This window comes from Macaca nemestrina, chromosome 7 (assembly GCF_043159975.1).
Source record: "Macaca nemestrina isolate mMacNem1 chromosome 7, mMacNem.hap1, whole genome shotgun sequence".
In the NCBI taxonomy this organism is placed as follows: Eukaryota; Metazoa; Chordata; class Mammalia; order Primates; family Cercopithecidae; genus Macaca; species Macaca nemestrina.
Genome location: NC_092131.1, coordinates 101,510,336 through 101,529,973, shown reverse-complemented (window position 1 = coordinate 101,529,973; position 19,638 = coordinate 101,510,336). Strand labels below are relative to the sequence as shown.

General features: G+C 52.5%; 1 protein-coding gene and 1 pseudogene across 3 annotated transcripts in view; both read left to right on the top strand.

Moving 5' to 3' along the window:
* LOC105488311 (semaphorin 4B) overlaps nt 1–19,638 on the top strand; it is a 43,525-nt gene that overhangs the window by 14,063 nt on the left and 9,824 nt on the right. For 2 of the 3 annotated variants that reach the window (XM_071100674.1, XM_071100673.1), the window contains exons 2-5: nt 1,654–1,928; nt 16,924–17,087; nt 17,252–17,314; nt 19,305–19,403. In XM_071100674.1, the coding sequence (XP_070956775.1) occupies nt 1,790–1,928; nt 16,924–17,087; nt 17,252–17,314; nt 19,305–19,403 (465 nt within the window). In that variant the 5' untranslated portion in view covers nt 1,654–1,789. Of the gene's footprint in view, nt 1–1,653; nt 1,929–11,441; nt 14,376–16,923; nt 17,088–17,251; nt 17,315–19,304; nt 19,404–19,638 lie in introns of those variants that run through there. The other variant, XM_071100675.1, reaches the window with a different exon arrangement.
* LOC112427802 (small ribosomal subunit protein eS12-like) lies at nt 1,943–8,870 on the top strand (annotated as a pseudogene).

The following is a 19,638-nucleotide window of genomic DNA, read 5'->3' as shown; positions in this document are numbered from 1 at the left end:
ACTCTGTCTCAAAAAAAAAAAAAAAAAGGTGAGGCCATTTGGCTGAGCAGGGCTGGACTAGGCTGCAGATAGGAGTTTGGGTATCATTGTTTGTAGGTGGATTGACCCCATTTAGAGTAAAGCATCCAAACCTGGGCAAATAGTAGCACTGTGGGTGCTTGCTGCTGTCCACATCCCATGTGGAATTATGTGTCCAGTGCTGGGAGCCCCTTTAAAAGGGATGCTGCTAGCCTGCACCATGTCCACAGAAGGGTGATGGAGGTACAGAAATCATGGAGCATGAGGAAGCTTAGCTATAAGAAAGGAGACCTGGGACCATGTGAGTGCTGTGCCCACCCTCTTGACAGCATTCCTGTTGTGGGAGCAGATGTGGCAGACCCTGGAAGTGGGGAGGAGAGGAAAAGAGGTGCTCTGAGGAGGCTGATTTTGGCTGGGGGTGAAGAGGAGATTTCCTGCAATTGCAGGAAATTTATGGAGATTTATGGAGAGATGGTCTCTACTGCCATGGAAGTAACTAGCAGAGGCTTTCACTCTTTTGGACTCTAACTACAGGAGGAACTACTACATTTTTCTGTAATCCTGTGCACACTTAGGAAAAGTTGAAGTAGCTTTCCCAAAATTACTTATCCTTTGAGATTATTGCTTAGATAGTTTCTATGTTTTGTTTGTTTCTTAATGCTGTTGGGATCCACTAAATTGATTTCAGAATCTGCGAATGGTCCAGGCTGCAGTTGGAAACCCCTGGTCTCAGCAGAGCTGAGCTCCACCCGTGATGTTAGAAGCCAGGAGAATTAGGGGTGGGTGCCTCTGGGCTTCCACTCCAGTCTTAGGGGTTCCCTTCCCCTGCCGGGCCACGTGCAGGTTGTGAAGGTCTTACCTCCTTAGCAGTACATTAAATCCTATTATCCCACTTAAGCGAATCTTGCCCTTCCCCCACCCGAGGGCTTCGCGTGGACAGAATAGTAAGTGTACAAGCCCGCAGGGTGCCTGACCAAGTGCTGAGCTTGTAGTGAATGCCCAGCCATGACTTGCAGTGGACTGACCTGTGCAAAAATTGGACTCTCAAGCTGCTAGCCCCGGTGTCAGCACGAGCTCGGCCGAGTTCATTTGGTCGCAGGAACAAGGGGGCCAGGAGCAAGAGGGGAGGGGGCGCCTAAAGGGGGGAGACCAAGGTCTAATCACCAGCCGCCCCCCAACTCCCTAGGCGCATAGTGGGGACGCAGCGTGTCCCCAGACCAACGCCACTAGCAGAGGGTCCCAGAGGAGCCGGAAGGGGCCGGGGCCTGGGCGGCGGTGGGAGGGTCTGAGCAGTGGGGGCGGGGAGCTGGGGGTCGGCTTTTGTCAGCGTCTCAGCACTCGGGCGGCCGCCGGGGCTACCGATCACTGGCTTGACCCCCTGCGGCCGCGCCCCGAGCTGCTGCGTCCCCTGGCGCTGCCAGCGCCGGTGAAGGTGGAAAGGGGAAGGGGGAAGGGGCGGGCCGGCCGGGCTCACCGCCGACTTCCTCCTTCGGCCCCGCCCTCCGCCGATTGCAGGCCAGCTCTGCCCAAGTCGAGGCTGCCTGGCCGGCGCTGGCGGGAGTACTGCGGTGCCCTGCGGAGAGGCTGCGTTCGCCAGGGCCCACGTGACACTGTTTCTCACCTCCCGCCCCCCAGGTCTGAAGGTGGGAGCCCCCGGGGCGACTCGGGGGCGGGCCGCGGGGCGGAGCTGTCGCCCGGGAGTCCGGCCGAGCCACCTGAACCCGAGCCGCGGGACACCGTCGCTCCTGCTCTCCGAGTGCTGCGCGCCGCGATGGGCCCGAGGAGCTGGCTCGCCGCCCCATGGGGCGCGCTGCCGCCTCGGCCACCGCTGCTGCTCCTGCTGCTGCTGCTTCTGCTGCAGCCGCCACCTCCGACCTGGGCGCTCAGCCCCCGGATCAGCCTGCCGCTGGGTGAGTGCCGGGGACCTGGGGGCGCGGGCCGGGGGAAGGAGGGCTGCCGGGGACGTGCCTCGTGCGGAGGTGACTGTGACAAAGGACCAAGGAGGGGACCTGTCGGAGGCACGGGGTCCATTAGGACACCTTCTTTTTTCAAAGCGCTGCGCTCAGGGAAGGAGAGGAGAGGGAAGCTGTGGGGCTGCGGGCCCCTTTCTTCAGTTTTCTTTCTGGGCAGGGGTGGGGTCTAGCCCGCTCTGTCGTCCCGGCTAGTTCCCTTAGGAGGATGCACTTTCGGCGGGGTCCGCCTGCCCATCTACTTGTCTTTGATGCTGACCAGAGCCGACTGCGGTGCCGCCCCCGATGGCGGCTCGGGGTAGAGGGAGGCCAGTGCTTGCCGTCTTATAAACACTGGGGTTCTGGTATTCCCAGCAAGTCGCAGCAGGGCCGGGAGCTGTGGTGGGGCGGGCGGGCGGGCGGGCGCCCGATCCTCCCTCTCCGCCCCTCCATCCCTGGCTTGCCAGTGCAGCCCCAAGCCCCAGCATGGAGAGACCTCCAGGCCCTGGGAGCGACCAGACTGCGGATAGGGGCAGCTCTGGGCGCTGACATTCCCAAGTCCTGGGCGCGACCCCTCCTCAGAGTGACCTGCGAGTAGCATCCTGGTTGTCTGGGTTCCTTTCCTGGTGCTCACATCTGCTTCTGTGGCCACCTCCTGTTTCAGCTCTGTGCCCTTCCCTCTCCTTTTCCCTTCCGTCCGTTTGCTTCTCCAACTCTTCTTGGGGCACTTGGGCTTTGGATTCAGAGGGTCCTGGATCCCAAGCCCATTTCTTCCACTGGGCAAGTAAGTGCCTTCTGCTCCCAGTACCCCACTTTCCTCATCTGCAAAATAGGCAGAGTCATAGGTGCCTTGCAAGGTGTGTTACTCGGATATGAAGTTTATAAGTTCCCAACAGATGTTGTATCCACAAGCCCTTTAACTTGTTGGTTGTCATATTGTCTGAATTGGAATAAAGCATGTATAAATTAGAGGTTACAGACTGAAACTGTCCCAGACTTCCATCTCCTCACAGCATCCCCACCCCTGAAAGCATCCTATTTACAAAAGGAAATAGTAGAATCAGCACTTAAATTAAGGCAGGGCCCTAGTGGCTTCAAGTAACCTTATCTGAACCCCTGTCTGAAATATTGCAGATGACCTGCGTTCAAATGCTACCTCAGCCACTTAGTAACCGTGTGACCTTGAGCAGGCTACTTAAAGTTTCTGGGTCTTGATTTCTTCATCTGTAAAACAGGTATAATAATAGAACCTACCTCAAGGTAGTGAGGATTAAATCAGCTCGTGTTTGAAAAGTCATTGGGACAGGGCCTGGTACAGGAACCGCTGAATGAGTGTTATTCAGCTCAGAGTTTATTCCTGTATGTCCCGCCCAGATCTGGGGTGATTCTGCCTGGGGTTAGGACAGGGTTGGGGTGTTAGTTTGACTGTAGCCCCTTGGGTGCTTCAGCTTGTGAAGTCAGGATAAACAGGTATAACCAGCCCCAGGCCTGCTGCGTTGCCACTTCTGTTGTGGCCACAACTCCCTTTGCCCTCAGACCCTCTCATTTTTGGGAGAAGGCAAGGTGAGATGGGGGCAGATGCTCCAATGGACTCCACTTATGTCCTTGGGAAAGCTGGGCTAGCTCATGGGACCGTGTCAAAAGACAGTAGGTTTCATGTCCAACTCTGGAACTGGATGGTACAATGACAGGGTAGCTAGAAGGCAAAACTGGAGAGCAGTAGGGGAATCGAGGGGACCTGCTTCCCGAGGAGCAGCTAGAATACTTGGTTATTATTACCCATGCAGCTGCAGGACCTGGCCCACTTCTACAAGCCTGTGACTGTTCTCAGACTTCTGTCACACGCCAGCATTCACCTGTCAGGGCTGCTGTAGGCGGGCTTGCATTTTGTGCATTGTACCAAGGTGCCCAGCTGAGGGCTGAGAGGACCTGAAATGCAGTCCACACTCAGCTCTCCAACCTGGGAATCCTGGAGCAAAAGACCCCTTCTGCTATGTTCTTGGGGCTAGGTCTGCCCAGAGTGGCCCATTTTTCCAGTCCCACCAAAGCCCTGGAATAGTGTAGGGGCACCCAGCTACCTGAACTTGTGAGCATGTATCTAGACTCGACTGAGTTGCCACTATACCCTGGAGTGCCCCCTCTCTGGGCTTCCTCCTGGCCCTCATACCCACCTCCCACTCTTACCTACGTGCAGGTCCCAGGACTGGCTGGGGGTCCGGGAGGGGAATGCCCTGGTAACTGAACAGGCTCACCCTTGAGTGTGGCCTAAGGCGGTTTCCTGCCTCATCCCAGGGGTCTCATTAGATGTTCCTGGCAGTGTGCCCATCCTGGGCAGGCTCGTGGTGACCATTGGATGCCGGGTCCAGGGCCCTAGTGCCCTCCCTCACATGCATCTTAGGAAAAAGGGTCATGGAACTGGAGATTACACACCTCCCTTTCCTCCTGCTACTCACTCCTCTACTGAATTCCCAGCCACACCCCATAAGGACCCAGATGCCTAGGGACAGTGGGGCTATGTCTGTGGTTTAAAACAAAATCCCTTGAAGTGGAGCGTCCAGCTTGCCCTGCATCTGGGGTCCTTCATAGGGAACCCTAATTATTGTTGATGAACAGCACATTCCTGGGGTGCTTAAGATGCAGGGGGCCAATTTGTGGCCTTGCCCAGTGGCCAGTAGTGGGAGGAGGATGGGGAGACAGCCACTACGGGCTCCACAGTCAGCTGGAAGTCTCTGAAAGGAATGTTTCAAAGAAGCGTGTGGAATTTGGGTTCTCTTGTGTTGGAACTACCATGTAGAGCTCCATGACCAAAGCCTCGGTCGGGAGCAGGAGTGGTGCTGAGTAGAAGCAATGGCACCCAGTGCCTCCCAGCCTGGCCATGTGGGGAGAAACAAAACACACCCGCTCCCATGGTCCTCCAAAGTCTTATTGGGCCACCTTATTTGGACACTTAAAGGGAATTATTATTATTACTATTTTGAGATAGAGTTTCACCCTGTCTCCCAGGCTGGAGTGTAGTGGCGCCATCTCGGCTCACTGCAGCCTCTACCTCCAAGGTTCAAGTGATTCTCCTGCTTCAGCCTCTCGAGCAGCTGAGACTACAGGTGCCTGCCACCATGCCTAGCTAATTTTTGTATTTTTGTAGATATGGAATTTCACCATGTTGCCAGGCTGGTCTCGAACTCCTGACCTTAGGTGATCCGCCCATCTTGGCCTCCCAAAGTGCTGGGATTACAGGCATGAACCACCATGCCCAGCCTTAAAGGGAGTTATTAATTCCCTCCTGCCCCAGAAGTGCCAGGCGGGAAAACTTTGGATGCAGTATTTCTGAAGCAGATTGGACAGAAATCTGTAGGCCTGCAAACTGCCGTCAACAAAACCCCATTGAGCAGAGAGAATGGGGCATTTGGCACAAATCAGCTGCTTGCCCTCTGGCCCTGGAGGAGGCAGCCAGGGTCAAGGCTGCCCTGGGAAGCCTTGATGCTGGTCGCTTGTTGAGCCCTCACCCCGGTTACTGGCTTCCCTCCTTGACATGGTCTCAACTGGACATGAACCTTTGTCTCCAGCTCTGTCCTATGGGCCGGCATCTCTCTGGTTCTGCAGAGGCAAGTGGAAGGCGCTCTAACTGTGGATGCTCAGAGCCTGGCTTTATAAAGTAGCTTGCCACCCTTACTAACTGCACAACCTGGGGCACGCTCCCAGCCTTCTCCAGGCCCATTTTCACATTAGCAAGATAGGAATAATGGCCATCTTCACAGTGTTCTGAGAGGATTACATGAAATAATGTATGTAAAGTGTTTGGCGTGGTGCCTGGCACGTGCTGCGTCCATGGTAAAAAGGTAGCTTCTGCTCTGTTGTGCTAGAAATCCCCTGCCAGCCTTGCTTGGTGAGGTTATTTGCATCCATTTTGGTGCACACTGGTGGTATGCAGTCCCTCTGCTAGGTGCCAAGCCTGTCGGGCTTAGCGCCTGCCCTGGTAAAAAAGACAAAGCAAGGCCCCCAGGGACGGATTGGAGGTCATTATCAGGGGTCCTGCTTAATTATAGCCCAGTTATTAAGTGCTCCTGATTCAGCCTTTTCAAAGTCCTCCTTTGCCTGAAGAACCTCTTCTGCATGGGGCTGGACCATGCCTCTCCCTACCTGCCCCTCACTGGTTCTGCTCTGCCTTCTGCACAACCCACATCCAGCTGGTGTTGAAATACCTATTTGCCAACCCAGGAAAGCTGTAAACTTGCACAACTTTTGGGGCACATCTGGATATACCAGCATGTTCATCCTCTAGGCAAGAGACAGAGGGTGGCACAAGGCCTGGAGAAAAGGCTAGACTTGGGTCATGTCATCAATCACTTCTTCCTTTATCTTCTTAGAGCCTGTTGCCTCTCACTCCACCCCCATGGGTGCTCAGGCTGGCACAGGACTCAGGGGGCCTATGATGTGGCCCTCCCTGGGGATCAGGGGGAAGAGGAACAACACAACGTGAGACTCCTGTGGTCGAGGCCCGCCTTCCCTCAGATTAGCTTTTTGGGAAATCTGCTCCCTTGGACTGCATTCTCTATGTTTTTCCCCAGCTGGTCTCCCTGCCCCTCCTCTTTACATTCTGTCCTCCGTGTGCTGGGAGCAGGACAGCTATCCTGTCTGTAAGATAAGATAATTAAAAGCCTGGTGGCTCTTTCCCTGCTGCCACCAAGTTGTGCAGAGACGGAGGCTCAGGCTCGGGTGCATTCACGATTCTGCTTCACCCGTAACCCGCTGCCATGGCCGAGGAAGGCATTGCTGCTGGAGGTGTAATGGACATTAATACTGCTTTACAAAAGGTGCTAAAGACAGCCTCATCCACAATGGCCTAGCACATGGAATTCGCGAAGCTGCCAAAGCCTTAGACAAGTGCGAAGCCCATCTTTGTGTGCTTGCATCCAAGTGTGATGAGACTGTGTATGTCAAGTTGGCGGAGGCCCTTTGTACTGAGCACCAAATCAACCTAATTAAGGCTGATGACAACAAAAAAAGGGGGGAATGGGTAGGCCTCTGTCAAATTGACAGAGAGGGGAAACCCCATAAAGTGATTGGTTGCAGTTGTATAGTAGTTAAGGACTGTGGCAAGGAGTCTCAGGCCATGGATGTCATTGGAGAGCACTTCAAATGCAAGAAATGAAGAAAACATCTTTGACTTACCAAAAAAAAAAAAAAGCCTGGTGCCCACACTGGCTCTATACTTGTTAGCTCACCATTGACCCTCTTCTGGGCACTGAACACTGGAACACTAGGGGCCGGCTCCTGCCCTGTGGCAGAGATAGTCACAGAAGAGTAGAGTGACTACAGAGTGATACACAGAGGTGGAGTGTTTTGTCCAACTGCTAGAGTTCTGCCTCTCAGGCCTGTGATCTGACCAGTTGTGCATGGAAGCTCTATTCTGCACTCCTGGATCCATCTGGAAGCCCATCCTGTAGTCTAACAGGCTTCAGAGAGGTGGGGGGCCTGTGGTGAGGGAGTTTCAGTGGGATGGTAGGTAGGAGACAGAAGCTATCATTTTACCATACTCCTAAAGAGAAGCCAAATTAGCCTACTTGTGTCCTCTTTTTTTGGCACCTTTTGGCCATCCTCTAGGAAGGGGGCCAACAGGAAGAGCAAAGAAAAGCAGCCATTGCGGTGCACACACTGTGTGCCAGGCACTGCTGTTGGATATGGAAGTGTATTGCTTTATCTCATGCAGATGAGGAAACCAAAGCTCAGTGAAGCTAACTCATTACCAAGGTCATGCAGCTATAGAAGAGTTTGGGACCAAGCCTTGGGCCACAGTTCTCGATTCAGCAACCACATTCTTTCCATTAGAACAGCTGCCTCCTGCTTCACCTGTGAATCGTACAAAAGCAGCAAGATGACCCGCCTCAGCCCTTGAATAATTGCAGGTTATATATTTCCATCTGGTAAAGAAATCTGTTGAGGTTAGTCTAGACGGGGCAAGGAATCCAGCCAAGGACCCTGGTGGCATGGCATGGCATGGCCATGGTTGGAAATGGCAGACTTGGTCAGGAATGTGGCACACAGGAGACTGGGGCACACGTCTCAGACAGAAGTTTGCAGACTGAGGGGTAGTGGGCCACAGCCAGCCTGGGGATATATTTTGTTTGACTTCCAAGCTCTTTAGAAAAATTTTAATTAGGCCAGGTGCGATAACTCACGCCTGTAATCCCAGCACTTTTGGAGGCTGAGGCGGGTGGATCACCTGAGGTCAGGAGTTCAAGACCAGCCTGGCCAACATGGTGAAACCCCATCTCTACTAAAAATAGAAAAATTAGCTGGGCATAGTGGCGGGCACCTGTAATCCCAGCTACTCAGGAGGCTAAGGGAGGAGAATTGCTTGAACCTGGGAGACAGGGGTTGTAGTGAGCCGAGATTGTGCCATTGTACTCCAGCCTGGGCTACAAGAGCAAAACTCCGTCTCAAAAAAAAAAAAAAAAAAGAGAAAAATTTTAATTAGTTGCTAATATTTAAAACTTAGGAAACTCCTAAGTCGAACTCCTGTCGGCCATTATACTTCTATGTGTTCAGTGCTTTTGGGAGGGGTCAGAGTGGAAGCAGTGCTTCTCAGACACAATTTTGTGAGTATGAAGCTTCAGGACCTCCACATTCCCCCATTTTTATCTGGGGCCCCTCTCTGGGCTGGAGCATTCTGACTAGGACTGTGTCATTCATTTGTTCAGTCAACAAACGTTTATGGAACAACTGCTGGGAGCCCGCCTGACCAGTTGATACAAACATGAATAAGACATGGTCTTGATCTTGAAGGTGCTCTCAACTTGGTGGAAGAGAGAGCACAAAGGCCGGGCATAGTGGCTTATGCCTGTAATCCCAACACTTTGGGATTACATCTCTACTAAAAAAATAAAAATAAAAAGCAAACAAAAATTAGCCAGGCATGATGGTGGGTGCCTGTAATTCCGGCTATTCGGGAGGCTGAGGCTGAGGTGGAAGAATTGCTTGAACCCAGGAGGCGGAGGTTGCAGTGAGCCAAGATCAAGCCATTGCAATCCAGCCTGGGAGACAGAGCAAGCCTGTCTTAAAAAAGAAGAAAGAAAGAGCAAGATAGACCATCAGACCATCATCATCATCATCAAACATCAAACACTGCCATCTTCAGACAGTGTCACCAGTGCCCTGCAAGACATGTGAACAGGAAATGATGGGCATACGGAGAAGGGCCCTTGCCCAGCTGGGGATTCAGGAAGGCCTCCTGGAGGAGGTGGAACTGAGCTGAGTCTCAAAGGATGAGTGTGAGTTAGTCAAAAGGAAAGCCTTCTGGACGGAGGGGACTTCCTGAACAGACCGGAGATGAGAAATGGGCCCTTGACTTGCAGTTCCATGTCTCTTGGTTGAACCAGGAGGTGGGTGGGTGGCAAAGGCTGGCAAGTTAGGAGCTCAGATGACGGGGCGCTATTGAAGTTTTTAGGCAGAACAGTGACGGCTCCCAGAGAGCCCTCTGGCTGCAGGATAGCAGCTGGCCTGGAGATGGGAGGCTGGTTGAGAGGCTGCTGTGGTGGTGGCCTGGGTGAGAGAGGATGGTGCCTGGCTCAGGACTGTGGTAGTGGGGATGGTAAGGGGAATGGACTTGGAAAATATTGAGAGAAAATTGGAAGGATTTGATTATAGACTGGACTTAGGAGGGAGAGGGAGAAGGATGGTGAGACACCCAGGTGAGTGGTGCCACACACAGACACAAAATCCCAAGCCAGGGAGTGGGACTGGAACGGGGCAGTGAGGTGGTGGGAAGCACCCACAGAGGCCCTCCTGCGCTGTGGGGTCTGGTGTATTAGAGAAGGATCTGCACTTGGATGAAGAGATTTGGGGATCGCCAGCATCTGCATCATCGACGTGATGAGCATGGACCCAGGAGCTTGAACGGAGTAAAAGGAGCAGGGCCAAGAGCGGACGGACCCAGAGAGTAAGAACATTCAGGAGCAAAGCCTGAGGCGGGAGGGTGGTCAGCGACACAGACTCTGCAGCCAGGTGGCCCAGGGTCAGATGGCATCCCCACCACTCCTCCCAGGGCTGACTCACACCTGAAACAGAGGTAATAACCCACAGCAGCCTTGTGAGGATGGCACGACTTAATCCATTTAAAGGGCTGAGGAGGTGCTTACATACTTTAGCTCTTTGAGGGCTGGAGACCCAGAAGGCGTGTGAGGGGGACACGGGGTGATGATTGGGACTGGGGGCATAGACACCTAGAGGATGGGGCGGCATCACCCGTGTCTGGGGTCTGGCAGCAAGGCGATCCCTGGGCTCTTGGCAGGGCTGTCCCTGCTGAGCGTGGGGCTGGCTGAGGCCCAACTTCTGTGGAGGCGTGAGTGGAAGGTGAGAGGCAGAGATGGCATGGGGTGGCTGTTCTCTTTGGGAGCTTGTCTAAGGCAGGTGCAGGGAGGCACAAAAGTTTCTAGAATGGACATTGGAACAAAAACTGCTTTCTGAGAAGTAGAGTTGGTCACATAGGATTTGGTCTCTGAGGAGATGGGGGCAGGAAGTTGAGGTTGTTTATGCCTGATGACCCCGATTTCCTTGGAAGAAGTGGAGACATCTATAAAGGCAGGAAGGCAGACCCAGGGCAGAGGCCCTAGGAGCGGAGTTGTTAGTGGGGAGCCAGCCCCTGAGCAGAGAGATTGAGCTGGCCCTGGGTAGGCCTGTGAACAGGCAAGCAGCAGGCAGGCTCCTAAGGTGATAGCAGTGGTGTGTGCAGACGTGGCACAGGCCCTAGGTCGGGGCTGGGACTGCCTGGGGGTTCCGGCAGAGGCTATTGGTCTGCCCACTTGGAGCTGTAGCAGCGGCTTTCCAGGACATGCCCCAGGAGCACAGATGCTGTGAGGCCAGGTTGCCTTGCCCTCGTTGCCACTTTCTTGGTGACCTCAGTCCATGGGAGGACCCTTGGCACACAACATCCCCAACGAGGGACTTGACTCTGGCACTGGGCTGGTGTCAGCAGAATGTGGCCCCCTCCTCCACGCTCCATGAGGAAGAGGTGGCTGCCCTGCCCAGCACGGGCCGGGCCGTGTGGAGGAAGGAAGTGCACCCAGGTTGGCTGTGTGTTCCAGTTTCCTGCTGACTGCGCCCCGTCAGCACTCCTGCCCTGGAGGTGGGGCTGCTGCTGGGATAAGTGGGTCCAAGGTTCTGGTGACTTAAGTTGTGACATCCCTGGGGACGAAGGGCTACAACAGTCTTTCAGGAGGCTCTCTGGGGACTTGTCCCACCCAGACCCCTCTCTGAGAGTGGGGGAGGCCACTGGCTGCCTCCTTGCATTGGAGGCCCCTTCCTCACTGACTCCACAGGAAAACTGGTGTTTTCTGGCCTGATCATGCTGGGGCCTGTAGCGGGTGGGATGTTAGGGCCAGGTCAGCGTCTTGCTGCCGTGCCCGGAGCCACAGTAGAGAGAAAGGTGGGGTGGGGCTCTGAGTCACAGCGCTGCTACAACTCGCTGGCTGGCCTGGGGTGGGGACTGCCCAGGGTGGGGATGGTGCTGAGCCCTATTCCTGTCTAACCCCAGAGAGCTCCAGGCTTCCGGCTGAGTCACAGGGAAGGAGGACCCTTACATGGGGCTGGGGGCTGAGTATTCCCACATCACTTCCTACTCAGAGCCCCACTTCCTGGGGTGGGGAGTGGGGACCCTGCAGGTCTTATGTGCCCACTCCATATGCTGTCTCCCTCCAGGGAGGGACACGGCAGCCCCAGACCAGCCCCATTCTGCCTTCTTGAAGGATGATCTGCCTAGTGGGATGCATTGGCCCTGGAGAAGCCCCTGGCTGAAGCCTGTTGGGGTGGAGGGAGAGGGTTCATCTTGAGTGGGAAAACTGGCTGCAGCCTCGGCGTGTCCTGCTTTCTTCATACTGGACTAACCCACTGGATAGATGGATTTGGAGGATGTCCGAGCAGCACAGGCAGCCCAGGACAGCGAGCGAGACGCTCTTTGGCACAACGGAGAGCATAAAAGCTAAGACTGACCCCAAGGTGCACCAGTCCCTCGCAGGAAGTAAAGTGCAGAAACACCCCCTTCCCGTCACCCCTGCACAAAGAGCACCTAGGAGTGAGTGCGCAAGCGTGGACAAGCCCTGTGGTACCGTGTACACACACACACACACACACACACACACACACACACACACACACACACACACACACACCACAGGCAAGCTTAGGCAGGGCCCTGCACAGATGTCTGCAGTCACTCTGGAGGTGACCCAAGCACCTGGGCCCTTAGACAGTAACACCACTCACACTGAGCACATACCAGCTCGCACCCACAACATGAGCCTGTGCCACACAGGTCTCTGTTTCTGAGCTGATGCTCTCTGGCTTTGGCCTTGACACCCTCATATGACCAGGTGTGTGCCTAAGTTAGAATCTCCCAGGCTAAGTTCGTGAACCCCATGGATAAGGGAGGCCCAGCTCCCCCAAGGAGCCCTGCCCCTCTGGCAGCTCTCACCAGGCTGGATTTTCCTGCGGGGTTTTTGGATTTTGTTTTTGAGTCACTCATTGAGTGTTGGTCATGTGCCAGACACCATGCCACGCTGCAAACCATATGCAACGTTGTTTTGAGCAAAGCTGTCTCAGTAAATGTGGGTTATTACGTATATTATTATTTACATACGTAATCTAATTTTTTCTAATAACAACCCCATGAGGCAAAGTGTTATTATTTTCCCCATTTTACAGATAAGGAAAATGGGGCTTTGAGAGGTTAAGTGGCGTGTCCTGGTGGCACACAGCTAGTAAGTGGTGGAGGATGGCTTTGAACCCAGGTCTCTAACTCTACTCTGCACAACATGGCTTTCAGTCTGAGTCTCAGGGCAGAGAGAGGAGGGCAAGTATGGAAGGGAAGCCCCAGAAGGAGAAAGCCTGGTTAAGGGGCCCTTCACTCTCCAAGGCACATTCCACTTTCTGTCCCTTTGTCATTCCATTCACTCTACTCCCCACATGGCTAGAGGGCTGGAGGCCTGGGCTGAACCAGGGGCTGGCTGGTCTGCAGGGCTGCACTCTGTCTATAGTGCCCGAGGCAGGTTTCCACCCCTTCTTCTAGTCGTAAGTGGGGTTGAGCTGCCACCTGGGACTGAGGCTTATCTCTGATCCTTGGCATTTCTGTGTCTGGACAGATTCCAAGGGCGGTCTGCTGCCCAGACTTACAGGGCCCGCCCAGGTGGCTCTTCTGCAGGTAGATAAGCATGGGCAACCAGCTTATCTGAACCAGCCCTCGTTTCCAGGTAACTCTGGAAAAATCCAAAAGATGAGGAGGGACCACAGTGTCTGTTTGTCCTGGTCTCACTCCTCATGAGACTCCTGTGATCTTTATATGTCTCATTCCTCCTGTGACATGTATGAGAATGTACAGCTCAGTGAGATGATGTCTCTGCTGCCTGACAGAAGTGCCTACTTGAGGGCCGGGTGCGGTGGCTCAGCCACCCGACCCCCGTCTTCCTGTTGACTAGTGTCACCCCCACCCGAGGGCTTCCTTCCTCATTTGCTGCCAGGTGTAAAGCTGAGCTTCAGCTGGGCGCAGTGGCTCACACCCATAATCCTAGCATTTTGGGAGGCTAAGGCGGGCAGATCACCTGAAATCACAAGACCAGCCTGGCCAACATGGTGAAACCCTGTCTTTACTAAAAATGAGCCAGGCATGGTGGTGGGCACCTGTAATCCCAGCTCCTTGGGAGCCTGAGGCAGGAGAATCGCTTGAACCTGAGAAGTGCAGGTTACAGCATTGCACTCCAGCCTAGGCAATAAGAACGAAACTCCATCTCAAAAAAAAAAAAGAGGCTGAGCTGCTGGGCATGGTGGCTCATGTCTGTAATTCCAGCAATTTGGGAGGCCGAGGCAGGTGGATCACCTGAGATCAGGAGTTCGAGACTAGCCTGACCAACGTGGAGAAACCCCGTCTCTACTAAAAATACAAAATTTGCCGGGCATGGTGACACATGCCTGTAATCCCAGCTACTCGGGAGGCTGAGGCAGGAGAATCACTTGAACCTGGGAGGCGGAGGTTGCGGTGAGTCAAGATCGTGCCACTGCACTCCAGCCTGGGCAACAACAGCAAAACTCCGAATCAAAAAAAACAAAAAAGGATGAGCTTCCCGCAAACGGCTGCTATGTGTGCCCCCTTATGGACATTGAGGATGGAGTAGCTTCATTTCCCATTTTTCTTTGGCCACCAGGAGGCCCAGCACTAAAGGCGCAGCCCTTCTCTACCAGCTGTGTGCAGACTCAATGACCTACTTATGTGAAGTTTTACTTCCTTGCTGGTTGAGATGTTTTTCTTCAGATTTGGGTTTTCTCTGCTCCTGATTTTAATGTTTATATTTCACTACTTTCTTTTCTTCATGTCTCCTCACCCTTTATGGAACCAGGCTGGGGGTATGTAAAAACACTCCACAGGTAAACACACATGAAGTCATCTTCACAGCTGCTTGGTTGGGCATGTTGCACTTTTTGCTTCCTCAGCTTCTGTTTGTGTGGTCATAACCCACTGGTCAGCTACAATGTGCCTGAGGTTGGTCAGGGTGCTGCTCTTTACTTGTTTTTCTGTTCTCATCAGCTGCTTAGAATTTTAAAAATAATTTCTCTCCAAACCAATTAGTTACCCAAAGCATAAACAGTACCCTGGTGGATAAGTATGTGTGTTTCTTTTTTTTTTTTTTCCTCTGATTTATATATTTCACATCATATAAGGATAACCTGCTCATTATAGAATCTAAAAATGATAACAAGTAAAAAAGAAAAGAATGCTACCTATAGTTCTCCCAGGGAGCCCATGGTTTAGTATTTTGTGATACATCCTTCTGGATTTTTTTTCCTATGCTTATATTTTTCCCACAAAAAATAGAATTTGACCATATATACTATAAATATAACCTTAATTTTCACTTAGTGGTAGATAATTTGTCTCTTTCCTTGTTGTTATTCTGCAAAAACAAAAGATATTTAAAATGTGTACCAAGGTCTGGGCACAGTGGCCCACACCTGTAATCCCAGCACTTTGGGAGGCTAAGGCGGGCGGATTGCTTGAAGCCGGGAGTTCAAGACCAGCCTGGCCAACATGGCAAAACCCTGTCTCTACTAAAAATACAAAAATTAGCCGGGCATAGTGGCACATGGCTGCAATCCCAGCTACTCGGGAGGCTGGGGCAGGAGAATTGCTTGAACCTGGAAGGCAGAGGTTGCAGTGAGCTGAGATCATGCCACTGCACTCCAGCCTGGGCAACAGAGTGAGACTCAGTCTCAAAAACTAAATAAAATTTTTTATCAAGGATACATGCACGTATATATGTATATCAAGGATATATATACACACATCAAGGATACATGCACGTATATATATATACATTTAATATATATATATAGTATAGAAAGGCTTATTATAATAAGCAAAAACATGTGTCCTCCCCCACCCCAGGCCAATTTAAAAGGGACTTTTAATCATTTAGGGTTCTTAGGGTTCTTGTTCTACCATTATTTCCTCCATTTTTTTTTTCTTTTTGAGATGGAGTTTCACTCTTGTTGTCTAGGCTGGAGTGCAATGGCGCAATCTCGGCTCACCCCAACTTCTGCATCCCAGGTTCAAGCGATTCTCCTGCCCTCAGCCTCCCGAGTAGCTGGGACTACAGGCATGTACTACCACGCCTTGCTAATTTTATCTTTTTGGTAGAGACGGGCTCCATGTTGGTCAGGCTCGTCTCAAACTCCCGACCTCAGGTGATCCACCTGCCTCAGCGTCCCAAAGTGCTGGGATTATAGGCGTGAGCCACCGCGCCCGGCCCATTTCCTCCACATTTTTAAGTAAAATACTTATACCACTATTTCTAGGTTTATTTGACTTCCTGACTTTCCCTCACTTACATCTCCCTTCCCTTCCTCCCTGCAACATATTCTGTCACTGTACTGTATTCACTTCCTTTATTTGGTTACCTTTGCAATATAAAACAGTACTCTTGACCTGTATTTATTATTCCATTAGCCATTGGCAGCAGCTTGTGACAACCCTGCTGCCATATTATGATGTCTGTCTGTCGTCAGTTCTGGTTTCTGAGGTCAAAATTGAAAACACTCCCATTCTGTGTAATAACCATCAGTCTCAAAGTTAAAGACCACTGCTTTTTTGGGAGGCTGACGTGGGCAGATCACTTGAGTTCAGGAGTTCGAGACCAGCCTGGCCAACATGGTGAAACCCCATGTCTACTAAAAATACAAAAATTAGCTGGGTGTGGTGGTGCATGCCTGTAATCCCAGCTACTGGGGAGGCTGAGGTGGGAGAATCACTTGAACCTGGGAGGTGGAGGTTGCAGTGAGCCAAGATCATACCACTGCGCTCCGGCCTGGGTGACAGAGCGAGACTTCGTCTCAAAAAAAAACCAGTGCTCAACATTTGCATTACTCTGTCAATGCAAATCACATTCGCTGCAAGGCCCACTTACATTTTCTTCTCTTTGGGTCTAATGTTACTCAAAGGAAAGTGTTAAATGTATTTTCCTTTCTTAATATTCTATTATGTGCTCAAAACTCATCACTTTATATTTTAGTTTGCTTGATATTTTGATCATGCCTTTTTTGCTTGTTTTTCTGGAGCTTCTAATACATCCTTTTTTTTCCCCCCAACTGTGTAGTATTCAGTTGGATTGGGGCATCATAATTGATTTTGGCGAAGTCCCCTCTGGTTGGACTGACTCTTAGGTTTCCAGTTTTTTATTGATGTGAAGGGTGCCGTAGGAAGTATTCTCATACATACATCTCTACATTGTTTCTTATGCAATGTTTGAGAGTCCAGGAATGGTGCTCGCCCATCAAACCTGATCCCCCCGCCCGCAGCCCCTTGCTACCCTTTGTCTTGCTGATTACCTTCCTTTAAATCAGTCCATCTAGAGGTTGGTGTTAAGAGGCTTCCCGTGGGAGGGGTGGCCCCAAATAATATCCATCTTCCTCTCCCCAGGCTCTGAAGAGCGGCCATTCCTTAGATTCGAAGCCGAAAACATCTCCAACTACACGGCCCTTCTGCTGAGCGGGGATGGCAGGACCCTGTACGTGGGTGCCCGAGAGGCCCTCTTTGCACTCAATAGCAACCTCAGCTTCCTGCCAGGCGGGGAGTACCAAGAGGTGAGAGAGGTTGCCTGGAGCTGGCTAGGCTGGGCAGAGGACCACAGAGGGAAGATGGGCTGGAAGCTTGACCTTCTGGGTCTGAGGATGATGCTGATGGGAGAGGAGGGAGGCTCAGCAAACCCTCCATTTTGTCCACTACCTTCCCCTTTCTCATTCCCTAGCTGCTCTGGAGTGCAGACGCAGAGAAGAAACAGCAGTGCAGCTTCAAGGGCAAGGACCCACAGGTGAGCCCGCACCTGGAAGGGAGCTGAGCTGCAGGAGGGATGGAGGGTGGTAGTCTTCCATCCAGGCCAGAGGCGGGAGGTGGGAGCAGATACAGCCAGGTAGGGTGGAAAGGGCTTGAGCTTCTGAGATGGCCAGGCCTGGGTTTGAATCCCAGCACTACACTTACATCTCTACAACCTTTGACAAGTAGATTCATCTCTCTGAGTCTTAATGGGTCCACCTGTAAAATGGGGATAATGATCCGGTCTCACTGGGCTTACAGTGAGGATTCAGGAAGCTAATAGGTGTAAGGCACCTGGCTCATAGACACAAGGACTAACAAGTCAGCTTCCAGCATGAACAGGGATTGGGTAGATTGAGAGTTGTGTCCCTCTGCAAATGATTCCTGATGTAGCACATCTGACAAATTCTGATGTGGTTTTGGCCAAAGCGCAGGATGAAATCTGGTTCAACCCAGGTTCTCCTGGAGGACTCATCATCATCCCTAGAGGCCCCCTGCTCCTGCTCCTAAGTGCAGCAGGTGCTGGGTAAGGTGAGGGCAAAAGAGTGCCGGACTTGGGATCAAGACACAGGTTCAAATCCTGGCTGCCATTCTGTTATTCAGCTAACATTGATTAAGCACCCACTCTGTGTCCATGTACTTGCAGGTACTGGAGATTTAATTGTGAAAAAGCAGGCTTGGTGCGGTGGCTCACACCTGTAATCCCAGCACTTTGGGAGGCCGAGGCAGGTGGATCACAACGTCTCCATCTCACGGTCTCCTGAGTGGTCTCAGGAGTTCGAGACCAGCCTGGCCAACATAGTGAAACCCTATCTCTACTAAAAATACAAAACACATTAGCCAGGCATGGTGGTGGGCACCTGTGTAGCCCCAGCTACCTGGGAGGCTGAAGCAGGAGAATTGCTTGAACCTGGGAGGCAGAAGTTGCAGTGAGCCGAGATCACACCATTGCACTCCAGCCTGGGTGACAGAGTGAGACTGTGTTTCAAAAAAAGAAAAAGAAAAAGTAGTCAGTTTACAAATGTTATTGGCAGTGGGTAGGATGGAATAAGGTGGTCAGGTTACATTTTGTTAAAAAAGTGACATTTGAGCCAAGATCGGCAGAGGGTGAGGAGCCGACCGTGGCATATCTGGAGGAGGGGCCGGACTTTTGATTTCACTCTGAGGGAGGTATTTGGGAGGCCAGGGGAGGGCTGAGCAGAGATGTGACTGGTCTCACCTGTGTACTAAGAGGGTCGTTCTGGCTACTGTGGTAGAGTAGCCTCCATGGGGAAGGACAGGAGGAGGGAGAGCAGTGAGGAGCGAGTGATGGTGGTAGCTCGGACCAGTGAGAAATGCTCAGATTCCAGATGCATTTTGAAGATGGAGCCACCAGGATTTCTGGGTGGGAAATTATGGGGTATGACTAACAAGAAGTGTCAAGGCTGATTGGGGTTAGGGCCTCAGTGACTGAAAAGACAGAATTAATGAAAGTGGCAAGATCTCAGGGGGAAGCATGTGTTTTAGGGAGGACCAGAAACTTGGTTGTAGGTGCCAGTTAGACACCCCATTGAAGGTGATGCATGAATCTGGGGTTCAGGATTCAGGGCTAAGCATTCCTCCTGCTCTGGGCTGTGGCTTCATCAGCTTCCCGCCTGGTTGGGAGGGGCCTGTAGTTTTCAAGGCTTTCAGAAGCCTGTGGCTTCTGAAGAGGACGTTCCTGGGGGCCAGTACAATTCAAGGGGGTAGGATTCTGTGCCCTCAGCCCTGGGCCGAAGGAAAGTTTGCCAGTCACAAAACTAGCTGAGCCCCAGGACTCCCTGCAGCACACACTATGCATGCTCCACTGTGCCCCAGAAAACCCGTGGGTTCTTTGTTCCTGAACTTGAGTGCCCCATCCCCAGTCCTGGGAGCAGAGGCCGGGCCTGGGTGTGGTAGGGAGGGCTCAGCGGTGCCACCTGGTGGCATGCTTGGGCATGGGCCTGATATCCCCTCACTCCTTCCCCCAGCGTGACTGTCAAAACTACATCAAGATCCTCCTGCCACTCAGCAGCAGTCACCTGTTCACCTGTGGCACAGCAGCCTTCAGCCCCATGTGCACCTACATCGTGAGTGCCCTGTCCTTAGCCCTGAGGCTGGCCTGGGAACTGCCCCTCTTTCTGCCTCAGGGATCCTGTTCTTTAGCATGGACCCCTGGTGAAAGGCAGGGCCCAGAGGGAGGTTTCTGGGTACCACTGGTCTCCAAGAGCCCTGAGGCCCCACACCCTGGCACAAAGCTCAGCCCTGACAGCCATGTCTCCCTGTGCAGGGAGGCATGCAGTCACTCACCCATGAAGATCCTGT